General features: G+C 42.9%; 1 protein-coding gene across 1 annotated transcript in view; it reads left to right on the plus strand.

Annotated features, from left to right (window-relative positions):
* MAPKAP1 (MAPK associated protein 1) overlaps positions 1-12928 on the plus strand; it is a 131748-nt gene that overhangs the window by 52172 nt on the left and 66648 nt on the right. Inside the window, exons 5-6 of the mRNA XM_075260198.1 lie at positions 2681-2853; positions 10485-10661. Coding sequence (XP_075116299.1) covers positions 2681-2853; positions 10485-10661 — 350 coding nt within the window. The remainder of the gene's footprint in view (positions 1-2680; positions 2854-10484; positions 10662-12928) is intronic.

Here is a 12928-nt window from a genome sequence, read left to right on the forward strand (position 1 = left end):
ACACCAGTGCTTACCATTGCCCACTTAGGGCTAGTTCACACGTGGGCAAAGGGGAGGTTTTTGACAGCGGAATTCGCTTCAAAAACCTCTCCTTTAACATGGTGGTCTATGTAGACCACTAGCTTTTTTTTTCCTCCTAGCGTTTTCCGCCTGAAGAAGCGACATGACCTTTCTTCAGGCGGAAAACGCCTGAAGAATTGCATAGAAGTGAATGGGAGGCGAAAACCGCGCGGTAAAAAACCGCGCGTTTTTTTGCACACAAAACCGCGCGGTTTTTTTTTGCAAAAAACCGCGCGGTTTTCGCCTGCAGTTTCTATAGCACATATAGGAAAAAAAAACCCTAGCGAAAACCGCTAGCGAAAACCGCGTCAAAAACCTCGTCAAAAACCGCGTGGAATGCAAAAAACAGCGTCAAAAAAACTCCTCAAGGTTTTTTACCTCGCACAAATAAGCTAGGCGGTTTTCACGTGTGAACTGACCCTTACTGTTTGAATGGAAGCTTATCTGCACTAACCCACCATGGCCACTACACATGTAGTGTTCAACACTTGCTGATATCAGAGGGTTCCAGACTTCCATTGACAATGGTGTGAATGAAAGCCCCCGGGGCCTCTGTACAAACCCTGTAATGTCGCCACTACCTACTTCATACCATTTACAATACTGCTAGAGTTTTTTCTGTAGCCCAAGGACCTTTGTGGCCCCCTCAGGGTCAAGGGCCTGGTAGCAGCTGCTACCCCTTCATCCCTTATTGCTTCATCTTTTGCCCATCAGTGTAATATTGATGACTGATCCTAAGGACAGGCCATTAATGTCTAGTCTTGGAAATCTTTTAAAAAATTTTAAAAATATATTCTTTTACTTTCGTGCACGATCAAATATTCTGTTGATCATGAAGCCATGGTGGTATATCCCAGTGATACTCCATTGCTCCTTATGATGGGAATACCTTTTTAAGGAATCACATAAACAGTAGTGCTCTTTGGATAAGTCAATGAAATTCTATAAAATAACAGTAGAGGAGTATACAAATTCCTCATTACCTTGCAGTTCTCCTACTACTTATGTCAGCCAGTATTGTGATTCTTAGGTTAGAGTCCAGTAGACCGTTTTGTTCAAAGCATTTCCTGTACGAGTCTGCATACAGAGCTGTCAGTCATAGCGTAGGACCGCCCACTGGACTCCTAACCTCTGAATGAGCCGAGATTTCTATGGATATAATACAGGTTATACTGATTCTTTTCCCATAAAACTATATATTAATCTGCTCAGTTCTTTTTGCTCTGTGACCTGCCGCCTGCAGTTCAGATTGAATTTTCAATGTGACAAGTTCCCTTTAATGCCTGACATTCTCATTGCCTTCTGACTATAACCATATAATCTGTACTCGATTAATCAAGCCTGTTAGTGTAGTGCTGCGTAATCCATAACACCTAATATTCATGTAAAACTATGCAGGAATACGTAAATGTCGTTCCGAGCTTGTAAATATTTCCGCCTTTAGTACACGATCATTAGCAGGAATTAATGGGACACTCGTTAGGCCTGTAACCGCTATTTATTCCATGAAAGAGTTAAAAGGCGCAGCCTTGTTTGGCCATGTAGATGAGCAACAAATCAATTTTTATGTGGCTGTTTTCCTTTGGTTTAATGTACAGATCCCTAATGAACCCGCTTACTCCCGATGCAAGTTTATTTACAAGCCCGTAAAAGAGAGGGGAAAAAAGAGACTTGCACTTTATTTCACAGCGTGATATCATCTTCGGACATAAATAACGGCATGAAACAAAGGCGACGAGTGCAAAACACAAAGCTGGCAGTGCCGATAGTCATCCGAGTACTGGCAAATAAAGTCACCGTGGCCAAGTAGGGAGAATATAGTGCTGCGCTAAGATCCTGGCTGTACGGCCATGACCATCCTAGAACTGTTTAACTCATTCACTACTTGTTACTATAAATTCCCATAGTTTGGCTGTGTTCACATTTGTGTTTAGAGATGGACCAGAATGAACAGTTTAAACAGTAAATCTGGTTAAAGACGAATGGCAAAGGATTTAGAGGGATCCCATTGACTATGATGAGGTCCGTCAGGTGGCTGCTGTTTTCTCCCTGTTTTGGATGGACTCTGCATCAAGCGGACGCCATTGCAGGCATGAACATAGTCTTATCTGGTATCTTGTGTCTTGACTGCAAGTGTCTTGTAAGGATTGTAAGACTTTTGTTGCATTAATATTTTTCTGTTTCTGGAAAGCTGGGTATGTTCACATAGCTGATTTTTCAATGTGTATTTCGGGGCATATTCCGCTGTGAAATCCTTGTGTGCACTTCATCCCAAATGGAAATTCAGACTTTATCTCACACTGAATAAGCCTCCTTGAATATCATCAGTATGTGGATCAGCAATGCAAACTGCAAATGTATAGCAGAAATCTCAGGCTCTGCTTCGAGCTACCACCTTGGACAAGTCAGCTTCTGAGTATGAGTATGCCCTTAGAGCTTTCAATTGGAATTTGCCCAACTTTCTCAAGCTTCTGAATGGCAGGTCACCTTGGTTTGTGTTGGTAAATGCCCAGCCGGAGGAACTCTACAAAACTAGACAATTGGGTCCTTTGACTACCTGTGTATATTTAGGTAGAAGGATTGATCCATGACCTAATATTTTGTTTTTTCTTCTTTCTAGGGTCATGTGGGGACCACTGCCACCAAGAAGATAGATGTGTATCTTTCGATGCAGACTAGTCAGGACAAGATGCTGCCCATGACGGTGGTGACTATAGCCAATGCCAAGGTCCATGACCTCATCGGTCTCATCTGCTGGCAGTACACCACGGAAGGACGGGAGCCAAAACTGAAGTAACCAGCTACTTTATCATTAATAAAATTAGAACATTGAATGTCTTAATACAGATTAAATTGGCCATGGGATAATTTTCGAGAAGCCTGGCATACATGTGTGAAGCCATCAGATGTGCAGAATTCATCCCTTCATAGATTCCTATGTTCTGGTATTAACAGGAAATGAGATGTGTTGGTAAAAACCGGAATATTGTGGATTAGTGAAGAACATAGTCTACAGTCTTGTTTTCCAGAATACAGATTATTTAGCAATTTTAGACTAAAGTTACAAGGAGGAATTTAGAGCTGGTTTTGAGGCTGATTCCCCTAAATCTTGGCTCCAAATTCCATCCTGAGTCTACCTCCTTGTTGCTTCCTATTCAGTGGGAAGCAAAGACTAAAGCTGGGCACAGAAAAAAAGAGTCCTGCTCAATTGTGGCTGATTCTGCTGCAGAAGCCACTGCTTGAGACACTCTTAGGTTCAACCCCATCAACGGTGGCTAGTCAGCAAGTAAAAACCACAGCGGAAAGCTGAGGGCTGGACAGTGGAGAGGTGTTTGAGAGAGAACATGGCCTCAAATTCCTCTTCATTTTCTAATGTACGCCCTCCTCCGCCCTTACTGCAAATTCCTCTTCTCTGGATCCACAAGGTTGAGGATATCCAGGGCTAGGAGGATCTCACCGTGTTTCTTTGGGATACACGTGAGTCTTTCTTGGATACCAGGGTAGCCAGGACTATAGAAACCTGGTGGGTTGAATTCTGCCTGGGAAGTGTCACTCTCATGGAGTGGTTGCTGGGGCTGCTTGCTTCCTCTCTCTTCCTCCCCCTCCCCTTTTTTCTCTTTCTTTCCTTCTTCCCCGCCCATTTGTCTGTTCTCTCCTTCCCCCTTCTCCTTATGTTTATGTCCCCATGCATTTGTTCTACTAATATGCTGTACTACGCTGCATTGCTATTTGACCTTCTTGTTATATACTACGTAGCTGCTTGTAGTGTTATTTGTCTTAACCAACCATCTATTGCCAGATATCCCAGACTCGCCCATTATTCCTGTTGGCCTGGTGTGTCCAGGATAGAGGTTCTTTCCCAATTCTTTATATTCTCCTTCAAAGGAAACAGAAGTAAATGAAATAAAAGCCGTTTTCTATTTCATTAATTACATCCACGGAGGGTTGTGCAAGTTAAAGTAAAAGCCGAGCTATAGTGGGGCACTTTTCCCTTGACAATGACTACTGGCGAGCCGGCTGTGCGAGCGGGGAACGCCATTCATTAGTGCACCCAGGTCACCATAGAATTTTCGAAAATTGATACTGACAAATATATCGGTTTTAATTCCATGTTGGCAATCCATTCTGTAGAAATGTACAGCCTCTGCTAATATTAATGTGTCATTATTACTTGCCGGATCTAATAATAAATATCTCTTAAGCATGACAAGTTAGTATAGATCAGCCAGAAGGGGCAAACTCACCCCGCCGCCTCCGAAGCAAAAGGTTTTGGGAATTAATTGAGGGAATTTCAAATCAGGTAGCAAGCAAAATAACTCAGTGCCACATTCAATCAATAGCCCGAGTAAATCAGCTACTTTTAATTCCCGAAAATGATCCATATAGATCAAGCGAGCAATTAAACAATTAGCATGCACTTTGAGATTAATTAATTTCCACATCAATCATGCAATTAAAACTCCAGATTCTAAAAGGGGGAGTCTGAGCGCTGCTGTGAGCGGAGGTCCCTGGTTATGTGCAGTGAATATTAGCGCTGTCTGTGACAACATCCAGCACCAGCAGCGCCGTTCAGGCTTTACGTATAAGAGAATACCCTGATCACAGTACGTTTGGTATTGGTGCTGAGTTAAAGGGACAGCAGCCTTATAGTATTTCATTGCTCTACCATATCTAATTCAGGAAGATGGTGGTAACACGACTGTTTCATGTTAGCTTGTATCCGTTGTAATATGTTCCACATATTGTAATGCAAAATAGATGTAATATTCTGGCCCACCACCAGTGATGTTATCTACTTGAATGGGGTAATGAGGAAAAAGTGTTACTAGTACTAATTCGGCGAGGAGCAGCGCAAGCACATGTATCATGACGCTATATTCTTCAGTATATCTGATGTTGTAATGATGCATATGTACCCTATTGGAATAGTCTCATAGATATGGACAGTGTTTATTAAAGGGATTCTGTAGGCTTTATTAACTGATGAGCTTGGGATACATGTATAAAGCAATCAAAGATCTGCAGAGGTCCAGCAACTGGGACCCCTATGGACTAGCTGTGTGAAGCTGCAGGGCCCTTCCCTGTATGCCAATTCCACTTCACATGCCATGTGATGGCATGTTCATCAGTCACATGGCCCATTTGTAGCTCAGTCCCATTCAAGTGCATGGACTGAGGTGCAATACCAAGATCAGCCACAGTATAATGCATCACACTGGTCATGATATTCAGTGAAGAAATGACAGCACTCATTCAAGCACTGTGGTCTCTTGAAACAGCTGATCGTCCCCCATGTTCCTTTAACGGATGACCTGTCACCATAGTTAAAGAGGTTTTCCAGCCCTAAATGTATTTTCCATACAGATGACCTATCCATCAGCTGATTCAGTCGTCCCCTTGGGGTGCCGGAAGCTACGATGTCTGCTTCTTTTCAAGTAATAGGAGCAGAGCTGCAGCTCTTTCCATGGTATAGTGGTGGTTCTGGGGAACTGCAGCTCTGCATTTGCTTCAATAGGAGCGGCGCTCGTTCTGCTCCCTGTAAACTATTGTAGCTTTCAGTGCTTGTGGGCAGGTGGATCATTTGATCTCTGTAGGCTCTGGGTGACAGATCGCAGCAAATCTGGTTACGCTAAACTGATGGTCAAAATGTGGTGTGGGTTTACCCCTCATTCTGAACATATATACCCTATAGTCACCTATTCAGTCCCTTCCCTTAGCTCTGATATCTGGAGGGTTAAAGCATGATAAGGCTTTGTAAGATTTGAGCTGCTATAGCGCAGGTTTGGACAATCTTTTCATGTTCGGGATTAAAGGTTGTTTGCTGCTGGGTCCCCAGCATGTGACTTTAATCTGCAGGGACACACAACAGCAAATATTCAGTTTCCTAGTATCTCACAATGGAGCATTACACACAGGGCTGTCTATTTAATGCATCAATGTTCTGAGCCCTCTAGACTGAAAGATATTGTCATCCTTCTGCTAACTCACCATGATTCAGAACAGCATCATACATGTTCTTAAAGGGGGTGCACCACAATTTTGACTTATATCCTATCCTGTGGATAGGTGATAAATGTCTGACCTAGTGGGTCTTGCACCTCTAGGACTCTCAAAGATGGGGAGGATAGAGGACTCCTACAAATAGAGAAGTAGGTTGAATATATGTGCTGCCTCCTCATTCACCTCTATAGGGCTGCCAGAAAGAATCTGATTTCAGCGACTGTCTTTGGAGTCCCATAGAGATGAATGGAGTAGTAACATGCATGCTCAGCCTCTTGCTACATTCATATATGTACATTTAGACTTCCATTTTCATGATCTGTGGGGGTCCCAGCTGTTGGACCACCACCATTCAGGCATAAATTGAAATTTTAGTAACAATTCTTTAAAGGGGTTATGCAAGGACAAATGAAGCGCATTGGGTAAGTTTTCTTACTAATCTATACACAGGCACCCCAAAGCCCCCGTTCTTAGTTTTCAGAGTGCTGTAAGTTTTTGCTCAGCCCCTTCTGCCGGTCCCCTGGCTCTGTGACCAACTCCACTCTATCCTGCTTTGTGTCCATAATCACAGTCTCATGACTGACTTTGCTCTAATCTTTGGACATGCAGTAGGAAGAGAGCAGAGTCAGTTATGGGACCTGAGAGCCAGAGTGTCAGGGGAGACTCCGGCTGCACCCTGCAGAGGTCAAGTGGTGGTGACTAGAGATGAGAGAGTAGTATTCGATCGAGTAGGTATTCGATCGAATACTACGGTATTCGAAATACTCGTACTCGATAGAGTACCACTCGCTATTCGAATGGAAAAGTTCGATGCAGAACCAGCATTGATTGGCCGAATGCTATACAGTCGGCCAATCAACGCTGGTTCTTTTCCTACCTCTAGAAGTCTTCTCTGTGCAGCTTCCCCGCGGCGTCTTCCGGCTCTTCATTCACTCTGCCAGGCATCGGACCTGGGCAGAGCCGACTACGCATGCCTGCACTACATTTTCTTGTAGTGCGGGCATGCGCAGTCGGCTCTGCCCAGGCCCGATGCCTGTCAGAGTGAATTCAGAGCCGGAAGATGCCACGGGTACGCTGCACGGAGAAGACTTCTCAGAGGATCCAGCCCGACCCTCACTCGTGGACTTGGTAATTTGATCGAATGTTGCCTACCCCTGAAACGAGCATTTTCCCCCCCATAAACTATAATAGGATAAGAGTATTCGAATATTGAGCGGCTACTCAAAACAAATATCGAACATTTTACTGGTCGCTCATCTCTAGTGGTAACTATACCTGGCACTGCTGGGCTTCATAATACTGGTGAATCAACTCCATTTTTTGTGTAAGTTATTGTTATAGTGTGTCGTACACATCCCTTCTCCATTGCTGTGCAGCTTGTTACATGTCTGATGTCTGTGGCCTTCTTAAAGGCTAGGTAACTGTGAGTGTAAGATTGGCAGGCGCTGGTTTCTGAGGCTGGCTGTCTCGGCAGAGTCTCGGAAGCACATTGTTTCTGCAGCATATATGATTGAGAAGCTGAGCACAGCATATATCATTTTAATGAAACCTTTTGAACCTCTCTCCTTTTATTTGGATGAAGCATTTCCATGGAATGTTTAGCAGCGGATGTTTCCCTCGACACTCCGCAGCGCTGAGTTATGGCTCTGTCTCTCCAGCGCAGCAGATTTTATCCACATTACGATCGTGTCCCTATTGTCTCACACACGCACGCAAAGAGAGTTTGTACTGCTGCTTTTATGACCACTTGTGGTTGGCGCCTCAGGCACTTTGCGGCCATGCCTTATGGTTTACTGGGGGTTGCATATTCATCCCTACATCTGGCGTGATGTGCTGTAGTGTCAGCAGGGAAGTGATCCAGAGGGTCAGTGCTCAAGTCCTCAATGAGTTTATTTATTTCTGACTGCAAGAAGATATATTCGTAAAGTCACTGGTTGCGTCCAATGTTTACAGGCTGTGGTTTCATCATGATGGGATGGTGTAAAATTGCTCACTTCAGGTCTAGAGACTTATTCTTTATTATGTGACTAAGTTCTTTACGTTACAGCTTGTCCCATCGTTTTATCAAAAATTATCTCTTACCATTCCTACAGGTCCATTCATGCTTACGGTTATGTCATTAAAAAGGTAGTCCAGGAAGCGCTGGAGTCCTGGTGTTCAAATCCCGCCAAGGGCAAAAAACCATCTGCAAGGAGTTTGTATGTTCTCCCCGTGTTTGCATGGAATTCCATCCCATATTCCAAAAAGACATACTGATAGTGAAAAAAATTCACATTGTGGGGCTCACAATCTACATACAAAAAAAAAAAGATAGTCCAGGATAAACATTTTTTATTTTCTTATATGAAGCTGGGAAGGTGAAAAAAAACAAACAAACCCAAAAAATCCTCATACTTGCCTGTCCTATTCTTTCCATACCTACATCATTCACAATGAGACAGTACCACGTGTATCTGCATCATTTTCAGGAAGGCAGTAATATCTGTACCTGTATCATGTATCTGTATCATTTAAAGGGAGACAGTGCTGTACCTAGGACATCACCTACAGGGAGGCAGGACTAGGAGGCAGTACCTACATCATCTATAGGGAGGCAGTACCTACATCATCTACAAGGAGGCAGGACTAAGAGACAGTACCTACATCATCTACAAGGAGGCAGGACTAAGAGGCAGTACCTACATCATCTACAAGGAGGCAGTACCTACATCATCTATAGGGAGGCAGTACCTACATCATCTACAAGGAGGCAGGACTAAGAGACAGTACCTACATCATCTACAAGGAGGCAGGACTAAGAGGCAGTACCTACATCATCTACAAGGAGGCAGGACTAAGAGGCAGTACCTACATCATCTACAAGGAGGCAGGACTAGGAGGCAGTACCTACATCATCTATAGGGAGGCAGTACCTACATCATCTACAAGGAGGCAGGACTAAGAGACAGTACCTACATCATCTACAAGGAGGCAGGACTAAGAGACAGTACCTACATCATCTACAAGGAGGCAGGACTAAGAGGCAGTACCTACATCATCTACAAGGAGGCAGTACCTACATCATCTATAGGGAGGCAGTACCTACATCATCTACAAGGAGGCAGGACTAAGAGACAGTACCTACATCATCTACAAGGAGGCAGGACTAAGAGGCAGTACCTACATCATCTACAAGGAGGCAGGACTAGGAGGCAGTACCTACATCATCTATAGGGAGGCAGTACCTACATCATCTACAAGGAGGCAGGACTAAGAGACAGTACCTACATCATCTACAAGGAGGCAGGACTAAGAGACAGTACCTACATCATCTACAAGGAGGCAGGACTTCCTGTACCTTCATAGTTTACAGGGAGGCAGTACTATATGTACCTGAATTATTTTCGGCAAGGCAGTACTTGTCTATACCTACATAATTTCCAGGAAGTTAGTACTATCTGTGTCTAATTGATTTACAGGGGCAATACCTATCCTTTCATACACCATTTAGACCCAAAGCAAGTACCTGCTGTCCCTACAAAATTTGCTAGGCAGAAAAATGTACTGCTTTCCCTAACAAGGTCACCCCAACATTACATTTGGGCTATAGTCACTCCACCATGATAGACGTCAGTCGTGAGTAAAATGGATAAAGCAAGTTTCATGAACATTCATAGATTTGAGTATATTCAGTGATCTAAAAAAAACCTGACATGAATAATCTTAGAGACTATCAAAGTATGGCCGTTGATGAACTTTCCAAAAATACTTGTCATACAACTGGGTTTTTGTGGTTTTTTTTTTCACATTGACATGAATAAGGCCTTATTTTGACTGCCTCCTAGTATGCCAGTTCTCTATGATGATGTAGGTGTCCCTCAAAGATAGAACATTATTTCACTTTAATGCTAGGAGTCCATCCCCTGACATGGTCTTCAGGCCTTATAGCTATAAATAGCATATAAATAAATTCCTGTTTGAAGTGGATCCAATCTGATGGACCTGTATCTGTCTTGAAAATGGGATCTCTTCACATATGTAAACACAATAGGAGCCACTTTTTACCTGCCTATGTGTTTGGAATGTATTCAGAAATTAAAGAATACTAAGTGAGTATCGGGAACCCATGCACACACTTGCCCCCATTCTTGACTTTGTGTTTAGGATCTATGTACAATAGATTTTTGTGTATTATATGTTGTGTAACCTTCTAAGTATGTTTTGGCTGTATCTGTTTCTGGGAAAGCTGAGTGAGCACCAGTGTGACGGTTTTTCAGCTCCCACCAGAGAAGTATATTATTGTATAATTAGATAGATATGTGAAGCCTGGATAAGCCCCTGGGATTATTTGATGGCTGCCATATTGTATCTAAAGCAGTTTTAGTTGTAAGAGTGTATATTGAAGCATTTTTGACTCTCTCCTTCTCTATTCTGTTTACTTGCAGTGATAATGTAGACTCGTTCTGCCTGCATATTGCTGAGGATGACGGAGAGGTTGACACAGACTTTCCGCCTCTCGATTCCAATGAACCCATTCATAAGTTTGGATTCAGCACCCTGGCTCTGGTGGAGAAGTATTCATCCCCTAACCTGGCAGCTAAGCAGTCTCTCTTTGTACGGATGTAAGTATATATATCCAGTGTAAAATCGGTAACACACATCATCTGGTATCATCCTATCCCAAATCATGGTATGACCTCAAAAGTAGGACTTTGACTTCAAAATTGCTAGCTAAAGTTGATCATTTTGACACGTGGGAATTTTAAGGAGTTTTTAGGGAGTCAAGATATTGATGGACTATGCTTTGGATAGGCCACCAGTATCAGATCTGTGGCGGATCTGACTCTTGACACCCAAAAGCCAGGCCCCACATGGATGTAGAGCTGTATGTAGAGACCACAGTTCTCGGTGTTATCTGAATACCAAGCACAGCTCCATCTATTGTGTATGGGATGGTGCTTTCAGCTGTGCCCAATTCAGTTCGAGTGATTGACGAATGTAGTGTCATTAGTACAGGGAAGAGGCAGTAGCACTTACCAGCACTGTCGTCTCTTCAAACAGCTTATCGGTGGGGTTCAGGGCGTTGGACCCCCACCACTCTGTTATTGATGAGTTATTCTAAGGATAGACAATCAATATGTTAATCCTTGGTTTTAACAGGTTTTCTATCAGGCAGGCATGTACTACCTGGGCCACACACAGCACTAGTGTACCTCAGCATCTAATTCTTGGAGTATTATAGTAAAGCATGCTTGCTCTGGGATTTAAATCTTCCTTGGTAGGTTCAGGTAGGTACTATTTGGGCTAGTTCACACGTAAATTACGTGTGGCTTATTTTGGTCCTGAAAAAAACGCTTCCTAATTAGGAAGCGCTTTTGGACCTTGCCGCGCTTTTTGGAGCTTTTTTTGGAGCGTTTTTTTTTTTTGTAAAAACCACTTTAAAAAACGCCAGGCAGTTTTCCCCACCTGTAAAGTGAATGGGCTGCAAAAATGTCATTTGTCATGTCATTGACATGTATTATGTGATTCCATTTAACATTTGGCCCAATAATAATTTTTTTATTTTGTTTTTTTCTCTTTGATGTCAGTAGATGTGACGATTATTAGGATAATGTCTAACAGACATGTTTACCCAGGTTGGACCTTGTATCTCTAGTCACCATTATTAAGGCAATTTACTGATGACTTGTAGGCTGTGATCACTAGCCCACCCAAGACCCTATGTTTTAGCAAAGCAGGAAAGTGTTTTTATAGTCTGAAATTTCACTGCAAAGTCAAACCCATTCCAGACAGTACTGTCTTATTCTTTCATTTTGGCCACCATGTAGTATTGTAGGATGAGTGGCTGTCAATTCTAGTGTAAGACCAGCAAGGTCCAGATTGACCTGTCTCAAGTTTCATCCAATCGTATATAATATGACATGGACATTAAAGGAATTCTGTCACCAGGACCGGGACCAGTAAACCTCCAAGACAACTATTCAGCTGTGGTCTACGGTACATTGTCAAGCTTGAGAAATATGGACATGCACAGTGTGCAGAATGATCCAGGGACAGCACAATTCTCTTCTTTGTGCATACACTGCACATAAGGAGCATAACTTGTACTGTCCTCTTCACACTGTGCATGCGCCCAAAAACCACGAGATGAGACTCCGATTCAACTTTAATAAACTATTAAAATACATTCTCTCAAGTCGCATGAAGCAGTTGGTTTTGATATTGCGAATGTTGGAACCCTAAACCTCAGCTGATGGTTTAGTCATCAGAAACCTGGTGACAGGTTCCCTATAACAGTGTTCTATCCTCGTGCTTAATTTATTAACGCTGTCCATTAAATAGCTTAAGGCCGAGGCCACACGTTGCGGAAACGCAGCATATTTTTGTTTTATTGAGCCAATAGAAGAAGTGGATTTAACAAAAGCACTTTCTTTATATTTTCCATTCTTTCCCAAGCCACTCCTGATTGTGGCTTAAAAAAACACAACAAAATCTACAATTAAAAATGCTATGTTTCCACAATGTGAGACCTTGGCCTAAGGATTGTCCACTAGTACAAGCGGACTCTTCATCATCTCTTTGTTCCTTTGCTAACTGCTCTCTCTCATGAACACTTATAAATGTCCGACTTCTGGGGGACTGATCAAAGGTTCCTCCAGTGATCAAGAGGACAAGGTGCCCGAATTTCCTCATAAGGCTTCATTGTTAAAGGAGCGCCAGTGCACTTGTGTGACCAACACTCTATTTACATCTATGGGGCTTCCGACACAAGGAGGCCTTACAGGAAATTTTGGTCCCTCAGTAATCGTCCCTGTCCTGTGGCTGAGATAATTGTCCATAGCGGCACAACCCCTTTAAGGAATGTTTAGGTCCATTATATAATGGAAAA

This window comes from Leptodactylus fuscus, chromosome 11 (assembly GCF_031893055.1).
Source record: "Leptodactylus fuscus isolate aLepFus1 chromosome 11, aLepFus1.hap2, whole genome shotgun sequence".
In the NCBI taxonomy this organism is placed as follows: domain Eukaryota; kingdom Metazoa; phylum Chordata; class Amphibia; order Anura; family Leptodactylidae; genus Leptodactylus; species Leptodactylus fuscus.